The following is an 18,981-nucleotide window of genomic DNA, read 5'->3' as shown; positions in this document are numbered from 1 at the left end:
AATCACAAAAATATACCTACATTTTAGTTACCAGTTAAAACTTGTGGCTGTAAATAACAATTGATCTATGAAGTAGGATAGCCCAAAACTTTTCATATGTCAAATATATTGCTCTTTGTCAGTCTGGGTGGCAGCTTCTCATACTAAAATTTCTTCAAAATTATTTTTTAATTGAAAACAAATATGAAATAGTTTAATGCATAAGCACTTGTAAGAGAAGAGATACATGGGAAGATCTCATTTGCTCAGTACACACACAACTTCCACTAAGGTTAACATGAGTTAGGCGTGATGAGCAGAGAGGAAATGAGACCCTTTTAAAATTTCAGTATGATCACACGGCCACCGATAAAAGTCGTTAAGAGCAATACAAATGAAGGAAAAACACAGCCTAATGAAGATCAACATGGAAATACTGTTTTAAAAGCGTACCTACTGGCAATTTTATTTATGTTGGAAAAAGCCTATTAAAGTATTGTTTTAAAAGCCAATTTTACTTCAGAAACAGAATTCACATCTTTGTTGAAAGGATAAACTAAAGAAAATGCTGCCTTCTGCACAGGAATTTCATAAGATGTTGCTCTAGGTATTTTATAACAAAATTCGATATGAGCATGACATTTTCAGTTCCTATTTTGCCAACCGTTTCACAATGTTCATGGAATTAAAGTGACATTTGCACTTTAAACCAAGTAAAGTTTTCACACAATATTGTATTAAACTAGGTTTAATACATCTTTAAACTAATTTTAAAAGACATTAAAATCCAGTTACTCAAACAGGTATGTGCTATATTACAACGGAAGTAGATTGCATTTAATTTTTACTATTATATGTTTATGAGTTAGAATTTGAAACAAACCCTCTAGCGAAAGAACTATGAGGTAACATTTAGCAAAACATTTATAGAACATAATTATAATATAACTAAATTATAGACAGATTTTGAGTCTATGCTAAGCAGCATAAATATAAATTAACATTTTACTTTAAAGAAGTAAATACTTAGCTTTAAAAGACATTTGTAATCTAATACAATCACCTACAATTCAAAAAGTGAACAGCCTACCTCAAATTAAAATATTTTCTTCCAGAGAGGAACAAACATTTCCCATTTCAGAAAGCGTGATTTACAAAAATTAAGGACAATTGTAAAAAGCTCATTTTATTCTTTTTTGAAGCCTTTTTTCAGTAGTAACAGTATAATATTCCATGTTATAGATAACTTTAGTTATTTACTTTTCATGTTAACTATTTTCAGTTTAAGATTCTCTTTCTCCTGTTTTTTTTGTTATGTTTAAAATAAAACTTAAAAAGACAGCACTATTTTAAGTTGGAGTAAATTAAACTAATTTTATCTGTTTATGGTCTGTGCATTTTATACTTTACTCCAAACTAAAATAAAATCACAGCTACATAAGTCTATTGGATAGCAATATACAGGTTAGAATCACTATCAAGTTATGCAGTTGCAGTGTTTAGCAGTTTATTTTAATGGAAACAAATGTAGAAAACTTTATTGCTTCCTCAAATTTAATTTGTCAATTTTTTAGAACATCTGCAATAATAAAAAACCCCTCATAAGTTTCATTTCTCAGACACTATCATCATCAGTTTCACAACTTTTACCTATTTCACAATACAAGCGCACAAGAGAAAAGACTGATGTTGGGAACAGATTCTTTTTCAATACATTCTTTAGTGTTTAATAAAACAATTAACTCTCATATAATTAATCTATTTCTTACTTTAAAATAAAGAAATACATAAAGTTAAACTACTTACAGGCAAAACATATTCCCTCAAAATTAAAGAATCTAGACTTTCCTCTCTTCTCCTCTCCGCTACTATGATTCATTCACCCTAACATTACAGTATTTTTTTTACTCACTATGTTGCTATCAAAGAAGATTTGTTTTTGGTTTGGGAATAGATTTCCTGTGACTACTGCAAGACAGGCAAGGGAAGGTTAAATGATTATATATTACTTCACTGGGTTAATCATCAGATCACAAGAACTGGAATGGAAATAAGCATCATCAAAAAATAGACAATGTTGAAATACTGAATCACAGGTCTCAGTTGGCAGTTTAAAAAGTTTTGCTCCAGATCTGCCTTTTATGAAAAAAAGTGACTTACTGAAGTACAATGTATTGATGATAACATTTTGTTATTGCAAATTGCAGGCGAACAAAATCAAGGGGAAATTAAAAAACAACCAAACCTTTTGCTTCTCAGCAAGCTTTACCAAGAGGATCCAGCTCACAACCCTATAGCAATGGTTTGTGTATATCTTAACATAGATCATTGGCAACTATAAAAATCACTGTTCAGCAAAGTGCACATAAAGTAATTCTGTGCCTCATCTGCAAGGCCTCATTTCATTCCCTTGGGTTGTTTTGTTTCCATTTTTACAAAATTTGTAGTCACATTTCCCCTCTTCCTTCCTTCGTTTTAAAACATGAGTGTTTCCTTGCTTTTACAAGAAGGACAAAATTATACTGGACTTTAAAGGATTCTCTTCAATGTATTAGCTAAGTAGATGCATTTCCAGCAGCATAAATCATTTCCTGATATTGATTCAGATTTTGTATATACAAAGTGTACACAAAATTGTAATTAGTGAATCTTAAAGGACAGATTGGTGTGGGTTTCAGAATGTGAAATGGCCAAAATTCAGGCAACTCTGTTTTTCTTCTTTAAAGCAGAGAGACTCATCCAGTTCACAGCCCCATGGCAGATAGCTAACTGAAAGTCACTAAGAGCTCTGAACATTAACAATATGGGGCAGCAGCCAGTAACCCTTACATGAGCAGTCCTTAAAGTTTCAATGGGCCCATTCATGGGAATAAGGTGTATCCCTCAAGGGACAACGAGACTGGGTCTATGGTAACCATGTAACACTGAAGAGAACTAGATCTTCCAACATGCTGAGAGCTGCTGTGAGTGGTGCGGAGTATTGAGTCAAGGTGAATATGCCTCCCTTTCACAAATTTGCGCACGACTTGCCATTCACTTGTGTCCAGCAGAAAAACTGCTGCCGTGGTGCTAGCATTGTAGGCTCTGTTTTGGAGCTATGGCTTCCACAAGACAAGTCAATTAAAAAGAGCAGGAAAGAATAGCAGGACCAGAGGTTGGTTCATTAGTATTTGAATGTAGCTATCTAAAACACACAAGAGATCCACAGACATCTATAAGGAAGAATGCTTTTTGAAAACAATTCCTTGAATTGGCATTCACATTTTGACCCAGCACAAGTGCCTCTATCTGCCCATCTAAGCATTTCTAAACACGTGTCCACATGGTGCAGCCATGTGCGCTATAGGGGTGCGATTTCTGAAGTGTTTACACAGATCAATTAATGTGCAACACATTAGTGTGCATTGCTGCACCTTGTAGACAATCCCTAATACGCCCATCATTGTGATATCCAGGGGCACAAGCATAAAGAAGTTTTATCAAGTGGGAAATAGATATATCGTTTTCCTTAGGCTTGTGAAGCTTATGAGCCTTGTTACAACAAAGAAAATGCCAAATTATGAGGCTCTATATATTTTAAATATAATGTTCTTTAAAATGGTCTGTCTGTAGGTTCATTTGTAGATTTATTCAGCAGTTTTAAGGCCAAAGGGACCCATTGTGCGACTAATTCGGTCTCAATGAGTATTACTGCCTTATAAAGATCTGAATGGACTGGCCCTGATTATACTTGAGACTTCCTCCTGCAGCTTCCACCTGAGGGGTTTTTGCACTTGCATTCCACCAGCACCTAGTCATTAGGTGATTTTGGAAACAGTGCCTGGAATAAGAACAGGAGTACCTGTGGCACCTTAGAGACTAACAAATTTCTTTGAGCATAAGCTTTCGTGGGCTAGAGCCCACTTCTTCAGATGCACAGAATGGAACATATAGTAAGGAGATATATATACACATATATATGTATATATATAGTAAGGAGATATATATATACACATAGAGAACATGAAAAGATGGAAGTGCTTGGAATGAAGGCTTGACTTAAGCAACTGTCCAGCAGGACAGCTTAGCAAAATAGAGTCTTTAAAGTTCAGACAAAAATATTTGGGGGTATTAAGTGCAGGCTTTGCTGTATTTAACAACGAAAGCTGGGATTGTTGGTGGAAGTTTAATGGCTGATATCAAAACAGGAGTAATTTGGGGTCCGAATTCAGTAATTGTTGAGGGCACCCAGCCTCTTCTAAGATCAGGACCCTTGGCATTCCCATCTCCCTATAAAGGCACCTACATAGTCATTACCTATCCTAGTGTTGACCCAGCTGCCTCGCCTCTCAGTATGAGTGTGTAACTCACATGAAGGGTAGTTCTACGCAGGAGTGCATAGACCTCCAAGGTTTGATTTCTAATTGGGTTGTAATGTTCGTTACCTGCCAGAAGTTTAAAATTAATTTACATGATGCAAGATATGATAAAAATCACATACATTCTTCCTAGAGACATTATATAAAATTACTGTTATGGATTATTAAAATTAAAAATTCTTGATGTCTTACGTGCTGCCTAGGAAGACAGAGCTGCTTTTTCATTTAAAAATCTGAGGTATTTTAAAAATGAGCTTCACTATATTTTGTTTCTTTGGGCTTTCTATTCTAACACAATGGAATCAAACAGAATTTATGGAATAAAGACCATTTGTGGTTAGGCACTGAATTCTAGAATTTCAGTGGACAGGGAGGGATTATTAACTCATCGGAATAAGATGTTCCTAAGTGCTAGCTATAGGTTCATATACTATGCATACACAAGCCAAGAAAGCAGCACAGAAGCTACTATGCCTACTGATTAGTACATCATTATCTAGACCTAAAAATGTTGAAACTGGTCCCTGCTTTTATCTGCAAAGTGATGAACTCCCAAAGGCAGCCAATGGTGCGCATTACAAACCCAGTTCCCAACATACAACTAAAATGATTAGTGTGCAAATACACACAAGAACACCAGGTATCAGAGAACAGAGAAGAATATTAATTTTGGGAATTTATAAGAATAAAAGGATGGCCTATGTAAACCAGAGTCTAGTATTACAGTTCTGAGGCAGGCAAGATTCTCACTACCTTCAATGGAAATTTTGCTTGTGTAATGATTACAGAATTCAGCCAGTAGCAGGTCAATAATCCAGCTAATACTTGCACCATTCTTTTGCATTTTAGAGGGAAGTTAGAAAAGAGATTTAAAGTGACAAAAATGGTATCAAACTGCCACATTGCTAATTCATGTGTACACACTATGGACTTCCTAAAAGGGCCAAAGAGAGAGGAGAGACGCCCATGAGAAGTAGGGAGTTTAGATTGAGTGGGAATAGGCAGCTTAATTAGTTAGTGGACTACTGCAAAGGAAATCAGTTAAATTAACCAAGCTACGGAGCTTCTAATAAAGATTCTGTTCAAACCAATACATGTTGGCAAACTAAAAACCCCATTGAACTATGGAAATAGAAGATCAGCAGCAGAGTATACCAGTGTACAGGCTGCCTGCCCCATGTACTGTACAGACTGAAGAATACAGAACTACTCATCTTGTGGCCAAATTGAGTATGTAATGCAGCTGAAGGAGAGTTCATAGTTTCCAGACCCCATGGGCAGCCACTTAAGGGCAGAGTTGCTTACTGGAGTAAGAGAGGGAGAGATTTATTAAAAAGACAGGAAATAGGCACACCGTGGAGTGGGGCCATCTCCAAGCTGCTTTCCTCAATCCTGTAGGTGAGGAAGCTAGTCTCTCAGTGGGAGAGAGCTAAAATGGAATGGAAGGTCAAAGTCCTCATCTGGGACCCAGCTTCCAGTAGAGGTAGAGGCAGCTGATTCTTCCTCAAATGCCAAGGAGTTGAGTCCAGGAGTTCAGAACACTGTTGTGAGATGCACAGGCCCTGGTGAATGACTGACCTATCCTTAGAAATATCAACAGCTGGTTATCTGGTGACCATAAAAACAGTTTGTGACTCACCTGCCAGGTGTAAAGGTGGCAGATCTCATGACCCATCTAAAAAAATTCCAGTAAGTGCTAGGGAGGGGGATTCTAGTCCTTGTACATATGGGATCAATGATGCAGTAAAGCGCAGGAAAATGATACTGGAAGCTACATTTAAATTACTAGGAAGGCAGCTTTTGTCCAGGTCCTCTATTGTAGGCTTCTCTGAAATACTTCCAGTTCTATGCAAAGGGACAATGAGATGGGGGAATGTTCACAATCTGGGTGAGAAGATGGTGAAAAGAGGAGAGGCTTAAACAAATTTATCACAAAAGGAACTCTTTACAGAAAGAGGGAACCTGTACAAGAGGGATGGGATCCATTTAACAGACATGGAGCCAGACTGCTGGAACAGAAAATTAACAAGGTTTTGGAGGATTATTTTAACTAGGAATTAAAGGAAACCTGACAGATGCAAAAAGCACCGAAGCTGGACAAAGGCACCTGCTAGGGATGCCCTAATACAATTGTACAGTGAAGGAGAACACAGAAATTCTGGCTGAATAGGAGACTCTTGGGTACTAAGGTGATGAAAGCCACATAAGTACCTAGAGAAGAGTACAGGTTTAGAACAGAGGTAAATTCTAGAAAAGTATCATATTAAGGAGCCCAAATAAAAATGGGCACTTAGACAAAACAAAAAGGATCAATTTCTATACACCAATGTAAGAAGTTACTAGATAAACTAGAATGACTGGTAATGGAAGAGGACCTTGGCCTAACTACTACATCTGGTTATAAGCTATAATGAAAGGACAGATATGGTCATGGAAGCGGGGAGTTACACAATACCTAAACGATTTCATAGAATTTACTGAGAATATTTTTAGAAGAGAGTGACCGTGCAGTAAATACTGTATAGATGCAAATCCCAACTAATAAGAACATACATATGGCAATTAAATTACACTATTAGCTTACTGATCAGGAAAAGGACATTCAGTACATGATGTTGAAGATCAAAGAAACAATTAAGTAATAAAACAGTAATAAATGGCCAACAAGCTACTAACATTAAATTATCTGTCAAAATGTGACAAAGGTTTGGAGGAACACAAGAACTAGGTGTGTGTCTTAAGAAATATATCAATGCATTTCCACCAGCAAATCTGCTCACATTAATGCCTTTCATGTAGCTTCCACATTATCTGAAGATACTGCCAATTCACTCAGGATGATGGAACAAGGCCTAATTTTGGTGCATCACATATTAAGAGAGAAAGTACTTAAACTCAGTTCCCATCCCTTAAAATAAAAGTGAGGGGAGAGGAGTTCTCTGATAAGAAACACAATTAGCCTTATTGCCCTTCCAGCACAGGAGTTTTGAAGGTGACTACTAAAGAGAAAAGGGGCTGAGAGTGCCACATAGGATACTAATGCTGTTACAGTGAAGACTCTCAGACATTATAGTGATGAAGGCCATATATAACTAGACAGATAGGTAATTAGGTAGAAAAGGCCAAAACATAATGAAATGAGGTTTTCCTTGTAATGGCCATGACAATTTATTTGATACTTTAAACCTGCATTTGAGCAGAAATAGGACCCTTACCAACAGTAACCCCTTATTTGAAAAATAAGAGCTCTCACTAAAATCTGCGGATCTAGGTTGATCAGTGAAATGAATGCTACACAATTTACTGCTAACTGCCTAAGCGTAGTAGCAAGAGAATGTAGAGTCCTGTTTTAATTAGACTCTTTGGCATAAATAAGAGGCTTTCTAATTTTCTTCAGTACTCTGTCCATCTTGGAATAGGAAGGGCTTGGAATAATTTTCCCCATCCACCAAGCATCTTGGGATAAGGACTAGCAAATGTACCTGTGAACTACCAGAACAAATTCTTAAAACACCAAAATCCATAGTATCTCCAAAGCCTGCCTTACAAGCCTCAAGATAACAGCAATTCAGCGTCAGTTCTGTGGCAATGATCCATGGGGCTGAATGCGTTTAAGTCAGAGCTCAAAGCGAGTGGAAACTCTCACAAACTGAGCTCCGGCACTTGTCTCCAGCTGGATCTGACGCTCTCTCACTTGTGAATTAAAAAAAAAAAGTTCTGTTTCATTTCAACAGAAAGAAATTATGCAAAGAATGAAACAATTAAAGGAAACAGTTTAAGGGAAGAGGAAGAAGCATGTCGTTTCAGAGTCTTATCAGATCTGTCCTCTAGTACACTAGCATGTTTTACCACATCCCCAGCCCTCAGTGTGTTCTGCTCCCCATCTCAGACCAGTGCTGGAGCATTACATGACTTACCCACTTCAGCACCTAGCACTTAACATTTTCAAAGTGCGATCTAGATATTACACACAATTTAGTATTATTTCACTCATCAAGGAATTAAGGGTACATGGGGTCTATACTCAGTTATTCCAGAGGTTCACTTCTTGCGAGAGATCTGGCAGTGCGTGGATTCTGGAATTGGTTCCATGCAAGACAACTAAGCATTTTTTCTATATTTGTCACATGGTAGAGAAGGCAGCCAGGCCACTGTTCTGGTCAAGGAGAAGTCAGACCAGTGTTAAATTAGTCACCACTGCTCTACTAGTAAAGAACAGTGAAGTATAGAAAACCTGCCAGACTCATTCCCACACATTAGGCAGTGACCCCCAAACCCCATTCTGTCCCCTTCCTCTCTGAATGGGCTTACATCAATACTGTCTATTGATACTGCATCTGACAAGGTGGAGGCTGCTCAAACACTATTATATAGCATCAAATTAAGGGTTCATCCATACCAAGGCTATAATCAGATTCCCATGGCCACAGGCAGCTGATCTAGCATGCTGGTGTAACTAGCAGCAGTAGGACATCCTGAAAATCTTGTCCTATCCAAATTACAAAAAAAAAATTTACAGGATTTGAGCAAGATCTAGTTATTTTAACAAAGGCTCTTTGTGTCTGGAATGTAGGGAGATTGATTACTTACCCCCAAACGCCCACAATAAGGAAGGAAGCAATTTTGGATAACCGGATGAGCATTGTATGCAATGTTATTTCGTCCCCAGACAAATCCAAATTTAAAAAAAATCACCAGCATTAAAAATACATATTTTATCCCTTTACAAGGAACTCGAAATCAGGGGGGAAAAGAAAAAAAAACAAAACACAAGCAAAGACATTTAAATTATTAAAAACAGGCAAACAACCAATTACACAGCTGACCAGCCTCCCTACATGCAAAGGCTCCCCCAATAAGCCTAATCAGCAGAGGATGTACAGAGCTCAGCATATCTTGCCACTTTTTATTAATGGGAAGCTAACATGGCTGCCAGATGACTTAAAGAGAAGTGGTCTGTGTACCACTCTCCTACAAGGGTAAGGATTTAAACAGTGTTTGGAACAAGAAAAAAATGTAGCCATTTTCTTGATGACAAGAATTAATCTCTATTATTTATTGCAGGCTCCTACGGGGGGGGGGGGTGAAGGGGAAGGGGAGGGCTGAGTGGTACTTCAAGCATCTCCTTTGATCTCTATCCTATACACAGAACATTAGGGTGTTCTTCTGTTTGACAGAACAGACCCTCGTATGGAAAGGAGTAGAAAAATGAACTCGCTTGAAGCTTTTATAATCCAAACCATCTTTAGAAGCTCCTTTGCTGAGGTGTAGCATGTTTTCCCAAATACAATCCACATACAAAATGGTAACTAAAGGTTTGGGATGAACCTGATTGAAATTAGAGGGGAGTCCTAAAGGAAAATAAGATCAGGGATGAAGTAAGGGAGCTAACAAAATCCTGGGTAAGGAAGATGGCACAGCTTATACATTTGAATTGAAGAGCAACAGAGATCATGATCAGAAATTTCTGACTAGATACCAGCTTCCCAGAAAATGCAAACTAAGATTCAGAGATTTATGCAGTAGTTACTGATTGTTCTCCAGAGAACACAAGGAGAATTAATCTCATCTGAGACTGCAGTACTGTACCATCAAGTGTTAAGGACAAATTGTATCCTTAGATATGTACATCGAATGCTCTGTGACAGCAACATGAATTCCCCATGAACATTCAAGGGCGGAGTTCAAACTAACTGCTCGTTCACAATTGCTATATGACAGCAGCTCACGACATCAGAAACTCACATTGGACTCTTTTTGGCATGAGGGGCTTTTATTGCAAAATAACATGAGATTTGTAACTGGACTAATTTCTGCTTTCAATGCTGATAGTGGGCCAGGCCACTTCAAGGTGATCAAGATTTCTAAGTTGGTGACTTTGTATTAGGAAATTATTCATTTGCATGTTCCAGATTTAAAAAACATAGAAGCATGTAAAGAAGTTTTAGTGCATAGAGCCTCTATTGCATTTTGCAAAGGGCATGTCAAAGAGAAAACTGGAAAGACATCTTTAAATTAGTTTAAACAAAGGTAACCTAATGCTTCCTACTGGTTATTTTTTCCTTATCTGTAAACAGGTGTGCAAATGAACAGAACAATGCCGGCACAAGACTGCTGTATTTACTGCCTATAACCAAAGAAATCAAGCAAGAAACAAGGCTTATGTTATTACTCATAGCTTCTACTGTCAACAGTCTGGCTATATTAACTCTTCATTGCCCCCTTTTCTTGGGAAGTCCTCTTTAATATGGTTTCCAAACTCAAAGTTTTCACTGATCCTTTACAAAGCCCAGATACTAAAGACGATACTGCTATTTAGTAGGCTCTTTCTCCAGTGAAAAATAATTTCACTCTTAGCTCACTATAAAGCCCTGTATTTCACAGAAAGTTTCTATTTTTAAGGGGAAGCTTCACCAGAGTTAAATCAGTGTGAAGTTATATTTTTAATTCTGGCTCAAGGTGAAAGGGTTAAAAAAACTCCCATACATGTATTAACAAATGCATGCATCAAACTTCAGGAATGCACAATGTGCAGACAAGCCTCCTGGTGGCCACCCATTACGAAGCCTAGACCAAACACTGACAATCTCTTTCTTGTACAGCACAATTAATAAAGACAGGAAGCTGATGAGGGAATGGGGCAATTGGAAGACTAAAAGAAAGATGAAGAATGGCATTTGGAACTGGGTCCAAACAAATACTTTCTGAGAAGGAAAAATGATTTCCACTGTACTCTTCTTGCTGCACTTCCATTTTCTTTACAACTCCCTATGCACTATTTTAAGCATAAAAATGTCTTGAAAAAACCAAGGCAACAAAATAACCTTTCAATCCAACAAGCGGGCAACCAAGGAAGCCTTTTAGAGAAGTCATATCTGAACATGATGGTTAATTTTGTTTTACCCAAGAAACAGACCAAAATTTAATTTAATCACAGACCAGCTCCACTTTGGTAATTATATAACAACATTTCGACTTATTCATGCCATGTGAGTGAAGTCACCATGCCGTGTCAGAACATACAGTCCTCCCATCCTCACAGCAACCATGGCTGGGTGTGGTGGTGTACTTTGCATCCTTTTTTCTGAGACGAGAAACTCTACATTAAGGTGTGGAAAAGCAACCCAACTCAAGGCACAAAGCCTTGAAGAAATGCTAGAAAGATGGGCTTAACACATGTCTAGTGGCCAGTATCTTCGAGTTTATCAGTTTAACTCATTGCTGACAAGCAGCATACTCTTCAGGCAGGAAGTTGTTCTATGGAACTCCTGACGCAATACAAACCAAAGCAGTTACAGCGAACTTTAATACAAACCCTCTAGAGTCCACGTTGACAAATTCTTTAACAGGCCCTGTGGTTACAGGGAAGCTGGTTTCACTCTGAGTCACTCCTGTTCAAACAGTTTACTGGAAATGGAGGGGAGGGGGAATTTTCAGAGAAGTCATGTGATGGCCAGACAAACCACAACCAGTAAAGGTTCAGTGGAGTCAAAAACAGGTCCCAGCAACGGCTGATGCTCAGTGCACAGATGGCACTCAATCATTTACAACGAGTCCTGTTTTATCTCAGGGCTTATATGGTATTAACCCTTTTTCAAGTTTGTATTCTTTAAAGGAAGCCAGAACATAATTTGCAAAGTAAACAAACAGCAAGTAACCGATAGTAACACAGGCAACTAGAAAATATTTTTTACAGGGAAACTTGGCTCACACAGCAGTGCACAGAAGCAAAGCGCAAGCACTCAGTGTAAATCATTAGTCCTTAAAGAATATGCCACTTAAATATGAATCCAAACATACAAAGTCACTAATGATCAGATGTACAAAGAAGATTTAATTAGCTTTCAGGCCCCCTTTAGTTATGTTCTCCTCTTAGTAGAGAGCAGCATGGTATTGCAAGGGCCCACACATTCAGTACTTTCATAGGGTTGTATTAAGTTGCATTAAGCTTTGTTTTCACCGCAAACTTCATCAGCTTTTAAGTTGTTCAGTATGATACAAAAAGAGATGCAGACGTTAGAAAATACTTTATAATCAGTAGCTATCATACTGGCAAAAACAGAGACAAAGTATCTATAGGAAACTGTACAGTTACATGTGCACTGTTATTGCCCATGCGCTGCTCCAGCAGTGAGCAGTAGATTCAACTTCCCCTAATTGAGAGGTCGGTTTGAAAGGTTTCACTAGTGATATTCCTCATCTTTAGAGTGGGGAGCTCTGATAGAAAATTTCAGCACACTGGTGCTTAACTGGACAGAACAGAAATGACAGCCTTTGGAAAAACCACTATTAAAATTCTATAAAAAATCAAATTCATAATATAGAGAGGAAATATTTACGTATCACAGGCCAAGTTAGTGTAGTTATACAGCCAACCGCGCTTTGCACTCACTGTAGTGTTCCGTGAAAAAGCAATCCTGATTAGCCAAGGCAGAACTAGAGTACTGCCAACGAGATGACCAAGCAGAATAAAAGGTGACATATGAAGCAATAGAAGACGTGAAGCTCTCTTTAGTTAACTTACACTAACTGTAATTGACAAAAAAAAGAAGTGGTGTTCCATTAAGATGAAGGGCTTTTTCTAAATATATTAATGGAAAAATACAAAAACAGTAAGTTACACATCAGCCAGCTCATGGTTTCTCTCAAAAAGTGACTGAAGGAGCCAGATCACTTGGACTGACAGTTTATGAAAGAAAACTTGCTAAAATATATTCTTTAACTTTAGGGAGACAATATTCTTTCCCTATTCAAATTTTAACGGAATGATTGGTCTAAACCATCATGCTGTATAACCCATTTTAAATCATTTTTTTCCCCTTTAGTCTTTTTTAAAATCCACAGAGAACATTTTTTTTTCTTCTGTCAATCACACAGACTGGATATTACTTGACAGAATGCCACAAGTATCCTCATCTGTTTCGCAAAAACAATGGTATTTCTCAGAAACAGTAGTGACAAATTTTCTAAATAAAAAAACATACAAAACATGCAAAATGCCAATCAATCAATTTGGCTCTGCTTTGTAGGCAGCCATAGCAGCTCATTAGAACTAAAGGAGGAAGCTATTCTCTAATACAACACACCTATTTTCACACTTCCCAAATAAGTGGGGAGGAGAGAGGCCTTTATATTGAAAGGATTCCTTTCAGTGTTAAAAGGCACCAAAACATTTATAGTTTTCCACTGGCATCAGATTGCCATGTTCTCTATACCCTTGGGCACTGAGGACCAGAACTGGATAGTGAGGCAAGCTGATTTAGGTAACACAAACATTGCTATTCAGCAATTATAAGGAGACTTTAAACTGCACAAGAAGTAGTGATTGTGCAGTGCAAATAGCGACAAAGCTTCACTTTTGCGAACAATGTCAGGATTTGCTCAAGGCCGTAGGATGACACATTCATGCGTGCCTCATAGATATCTAACGAAAATATGATAGGAAGCCAAAAGCACAAAGGAAGTCATATTAGCGAGTGGAAAATAGCATCCAATCTTAAATACTGGAATATCAGTTTAATAATCATACTACAATTTAATCAGATTGTTATAGCCTCGCGCTGGAGTGTCTTATACGCATCAAACTGCAAGTGAAGTTTTAAGAAATGTCATCCTGAAAACATGTGCTTCAATCCAAACTCGATTGCTGAGAAAATGAAATCAAAGCACTGATAAATACAATGTTATTTATTCTCGACGAACTACGCAATTTCACTTGTTCACCAATCACACAGTCATTGTAGTTAAGGGTATTTCTGGTCTATCTTGACAAGGTTCTCACTAGCAAAGGTTTTGTATCCAAGAATCCTACCATGCATTTTGGAAACCAATCTTGGCTGCACCTAGAACTTTAAAAATCTCACATTATTTACTGTGACTCTCCCAGCAAGTTAATATGGACAGTAGTTCAGTTTCGAGCCATGTATTTGATTGAGTTTGTGTTTTGCTGGGATTTTTTAAATATGTATATGGATCAAGGATTGGTTTGTAAAATTAACACCTAGCAATGAGGCAAAAGTTAAAATAGGTGAATTTTTGGCCATCTGCCTTTTAAAAGACGGAACTCTTAATTTACTATTATTATTTATTTAGTGCAAATGTGTTAGGCATTTTCCTGAATAGGTATTAAGATGAGGTGCTTGTCCTGAAATGCTGGCAAGTTAGATAGCATTAAATACTTTGATTAACACTATTAGACTAGAATTAATGTTTGCAGACAAGTCCAAGGAAACATAAGGCTGTTTTCGGATGAAAATTTTCAGAGATTCTTGGGTTTATCCAAATGCTCTCTCTCTTAGGGCTACTTTTTCCTGCATGCAATAACTTATCAAAAGAGGCTAAGAAACATTTATACTTCTTAAAAGTCAAGATTGGGTGGTTTTTTTTGCTACAGTAAAGGGTTGGTCAAAGAGAAAGCAGTGTAAATTCTTTTTGTGCATAGTAGATAACATTAGCTTGATTCCTTCATATACAAATGTATCGTGACCCACTTCCACCTAGTGGTTCAGTAGACAAACAAACACGAGTAAAAAGGAAGCAGAATACAAAGGAGAAATTCAGCAGCAAGATGTTTTTGAGACTCCACCCCCAGAATTGTACACTTAGAAACTACATAGTTTCTGAACTAAGGCACACAGACTGCTGACCTGAACAGAAAGCTATTAACAGTCATATACTCTATTAAGATCTAATATGAGACAATGCAAGTTGTAAGAGATCTATCAATAAAACTGAATTGAAAAAGGCTAAGAACAAAAAGATTCAAAGCAGCTTTGGTTGCTTTTCAACATCAGGAAGAATGTGTTTCTTCAGGTTAAATCGGCCAAGACACTGGCAGCACAAACAGCTAGTGGCAAGGTAGGTGAATATTATCCAGTGAAAACAAGTTGGCTGGCAATTATCTCCTCGTTAAGAGAGATTTAAGAAACAGTTTGGCAGTTCAGCTATTTCATAATCACAGTTGGTTTAATGACTCCTACATCATTTATTAGTGGGCCTCACCTTCCCTCTAATACTTCCTTTGCTATATTTGTAGAACTTCTTCGTATTTGTAAAAGCCATTGTTTGCCCTAATTTTTTTTGTCTACATTAACATATCCCTGCCTTAACGGACTATACATTCTTGTTTGGTTTTCTCCACATGTCTCTGTATCCAGTGCAGGTTCTTTTCTAACCTATGAGCAGCCCCTCACAATCATATTGGTTGCTTTCCTGCATGTTTGCTTCAGTGGAACTGTTGTCCGCTGCATCTTAATCTTGCTGTGTTTTGTGATAATTAAACGCATTCTAATGTTTTGCAGTGTTCTTACTTGTGCAGCCTCTGCATGTTCCAGCATCTCCTCAAATTCCTGATACTCTTCATCATCAGGTTCAGCACCAGAGAGTCGGGCTGCTCTGGCCATGAAATAAGGAGGCAGTTCTCCAATAGCTGTGCCAGCACCCTGGGAAGAGAATAATGATTTTAATTTCATTGTTCTTGATTAGAGCTCTTTAAAATAGCTCAACTGATGTTCACAATTTTTCTTGGAAAGTTAAAAAAATACTCATAATAAGAGTCACAAATACACACACCTCTACCTCCATATAACGCTGTCCTCGGGAGCCAAAAAATCTTACCGCGTGATGGGTGAAACCACATTACATCAAACTTGCTTTGATCCACCGGAGTGCGCAGCCCTGCCCCCCAGAGCACTGCTTTACAGTGTTATATCCGAATTCATGTTATATCAGGTTGTGTTATATCGGAGTAGAGGTGTATAAAGTTAATCCCACCAGAATTGCACGAGTCATTTGTTTCCAATGGAAGCTTATTATTGTTACCAGGTACACAAAGTTCTCCCAGCTTCAAACGTTACCTAAGTTACTTTGAGAAACTATATTTTTCCCCCTCTCTTAGGGCTGGTCTACACTGGGATGTATGTGTGTGTTCCAAACCAAGATACGCAACTTCAGCTATGCTATTCACGTAGCTGAAGTTGAAGTATCTCAGTTCGACTTATCTGGCATCCTCACGGCGGCGAGTCAACTGCTGCAGTGCCCCCAATGACTGCACTTACTCCTCCTGCCGAGGTGGAGTATGGGCGTCGATTAGCGGATCGATTTATCGTGTCCAGACGAGATGTGATAAATCGATCCCTGATACATCAAACAGTATCCGCCAATCCGGCGGCTAGTACAGACGTACCCTTAGTTTAACCACATGCATTCTCCCTGCCACCCAAACTATAATTCTGTAGAGTTGCAATATAGTTGAATTGTCGGTCCTGAGACTTGGCACACTTGTTTATTGAAAAACATTGCCACAAGTTCTATTACAGTTTGAGCAAATGAAAATACTGCTGAATAGACCGTAACTTATCTAGTATTTTATCGGTCCATAAAATGGGGTCAAGAAAGACAAGAGAAATAAGAATCAGAATAGGGTTGCCTTTTCACTGCAGGAAAATGATTGGTTTTCTTGGGACATCAAATGACTCATTTCAGCCTTGTGGGTAAAAACAGATTTAGGTTTTTTTAAAAATCAGTATTAGACAGAGATAAACAGAGGATAATGAAACAGGACCTTGGATTAAATGCAAATGGTTTAAAATATAGGACAGGTAATAGCACAACAGTTGGCCGCTTTGCTGGAAAAGTGCTAAACCTTAGCCACACACAGATGTCTTACTAAGAACCATTAGCAAGTGACAAATGCTTTTACATTCCTTTAAAAGCAGCATGAAGTCCTACAGTTTCCTTTGTTCATATTCTGTATGCAGCTGTATGTAGGGAAGAATCCCAACTGCTTTGATTTTAAACACTAAAAAAAAAAGACATTTGTTGTACTATTACCCAAACTCCCTGTTTGTGTAGTGTATAAATACACATCCCTCATATGATTGTCTTCCGATTGGCCACATGCGTAACAAATTTGCATGAATACAATACCACCAAAACATCATTAGCCTGTCTATTTCTGATACATGGAAAGCTAAGCTTGGAAAGAGTTATAGCTATTTTTCAGAAAAAATAAATTTAGATTATGTTCTCAAGATGATGCAAGAACAACAGAAATAAGGTTTGCTTCACAACTATGTGCCAATTTGCTTGGCTTCATTTTGTTAATGAAGGAAAGGTTCACATGTGTACTAGAAGTGAACTTTCCTTAAATTGGTTAAATCCAGAAGTGAAAGTAAGCCAATACGGTCCGATACGGTGTACCGGCAAGAGCCAGTATGCTGTGCTGGACTGGACCAGCTTCCCCAGGCTGACGATTTAAAGGGTCCAGAGTTTCCTGCAGCAGCCAGAGCCCCAGGGTAGTGGCAGCAGGACTCCGGTGGTGATTTAAAGGGCCCAGGACTCCTGTCATAGTGGGGAGTCCCTGGGCCGTTTAAATTTCCACTTGAGCCCGGCTGCTGAAGCCCTGAGGTAGCAGTGGCAGGGCTCCAGTGGTGATTTAAAGGGCCTGGGGCTCCCTGCACCAGCCGGAGCACAGGGCCCTTTAAATTGCCTCCCAGGCCCCGCTGCTGGAGCCCTGGGGTCACGGCGGCAGCTCTCCGGCAGTCATTTAAAGGACACGGGTCTTCACTGTGGTAGTGGCGGCCAGAGCCCTGGGCCCTTTAAATTGCCCCTGAACCCCGGGGCTCCCAGCTGCCTCTGCAGCCGGTAGCTCTGGGGGTGATTTAAAGACCCCAGGGCTTCCAGCTGCAGCCGGAGCCCCATGACCCTTAAAACTTGATTTAAAGAACCCGGGTATTAAAAGGCCCCGCCCCTTCCAGTTGAGGCCATGTCCCCGTGTGCAGACCTCTGGCATACCGTTAAGTCCTTTAAGTTACTTTCACCCCTGGTTAAATCACAAGGTCTTGTTACAACATATCTCAAAAATATGAGATCATATGATTCCATGTATACTCAAGACAGATTGCCTTAATATGTAAAAAAAAGGAAGCATTTAAGTGATCCAAACCAACAACTATATACTACTTTTTGCAAACATGGCTGTTAACTCTTACTTTTAAAATTTACATCTGATATTTGTTAGAGTTCCCCTAGATCAACAAGGAATTAGAAAGGCAAGTGCTAATCAATATTCTTTTGCACAAATACATACAGTTAAAATGGGAAACTAGTCATCTAGAAAGCTTTTTTTAAACTTTATTCCGGTCAAGAGACAGACTACCTGATCTGTCAATCCTGAGAGATTATACATTTTTACCTTTTCAGATAATTTCTAACAAAAAACACAAAAGAGATGCAACACATTTAAGGTGCTATTCAATTCCTAGCTTCTGTGGGGTGAAAGGCTCTGAAAACTGGCCTACCTTCCAGTAGGCTGAAAGCCCTTTAAAAATACCTTCTGCAAACCAGGATTGGTGAGGCTCATTTTATACTGATTGTCACCTTTTGATCAAAGAGGATGGGCCAGGATTCACTTTGGAGCCACTCCACAGGGTTACACACTAATTGTCTAAAGGAAATTAGTGTTTAGCAACGTTGCTTCACTCCCTCACTGGGCACCAGGATGTTGTCACCAACACTTCCAGTCCCTGCTCACCCAATGAGCTGGGGAACCTGAGAATTAGACAATGCAAAAGGCTCCCTCTAACAGTCCCTTTATGTTTGAATTTTGAACAGTTGTATTGATAATTTCAGATTTTAGAGATTA

General features: G+C 38.5%; 1 protein-coding gene across 4 annotated transcripts in view; it reads right to left on the bottom strand.

Moving 5' to 3' along the window:
* VMP1 (vacuole membrane protein 1) overlaps positions 1–18,981 on the bottom strand; it is an 83,212-nt gene that overhangs the window by 25,598 nt on the left and 38,633 nt on the right. For all 4 annotated transcript variants that reach the window (XM_030536622.1, XM_030536625.1, XM_030536623.1 and 1 more), the window contains one exon: positions 15,647–15,778. In XM_030536622.1, coding sequence (XP_030392482.1) covers positions 15,647–15,778 — 132 coding nt within the window. The remainder of the gene's footprint in view (positions 1–15,646; positions 15,779–18,981) is intronic.

Source organism: Gopherus evgoodei, chromosome 17, assembly GCF_007399415.2.
Source record: "Gopherus evgoodei ecotype Sinaloan lineage chromosome 17, rGopEvg1_v1.p, whole genome shotgun sequence".
In the NCBI taxonomy this organism is placed as follows: Eukaryota; Metazoa; Chordata; order Testudines; family Testudinidae; genus Gopherus; species Gopherus evgoodei.
This window is presented reverse-complemented; position numbering and strand designations above follow the sequence as displayed.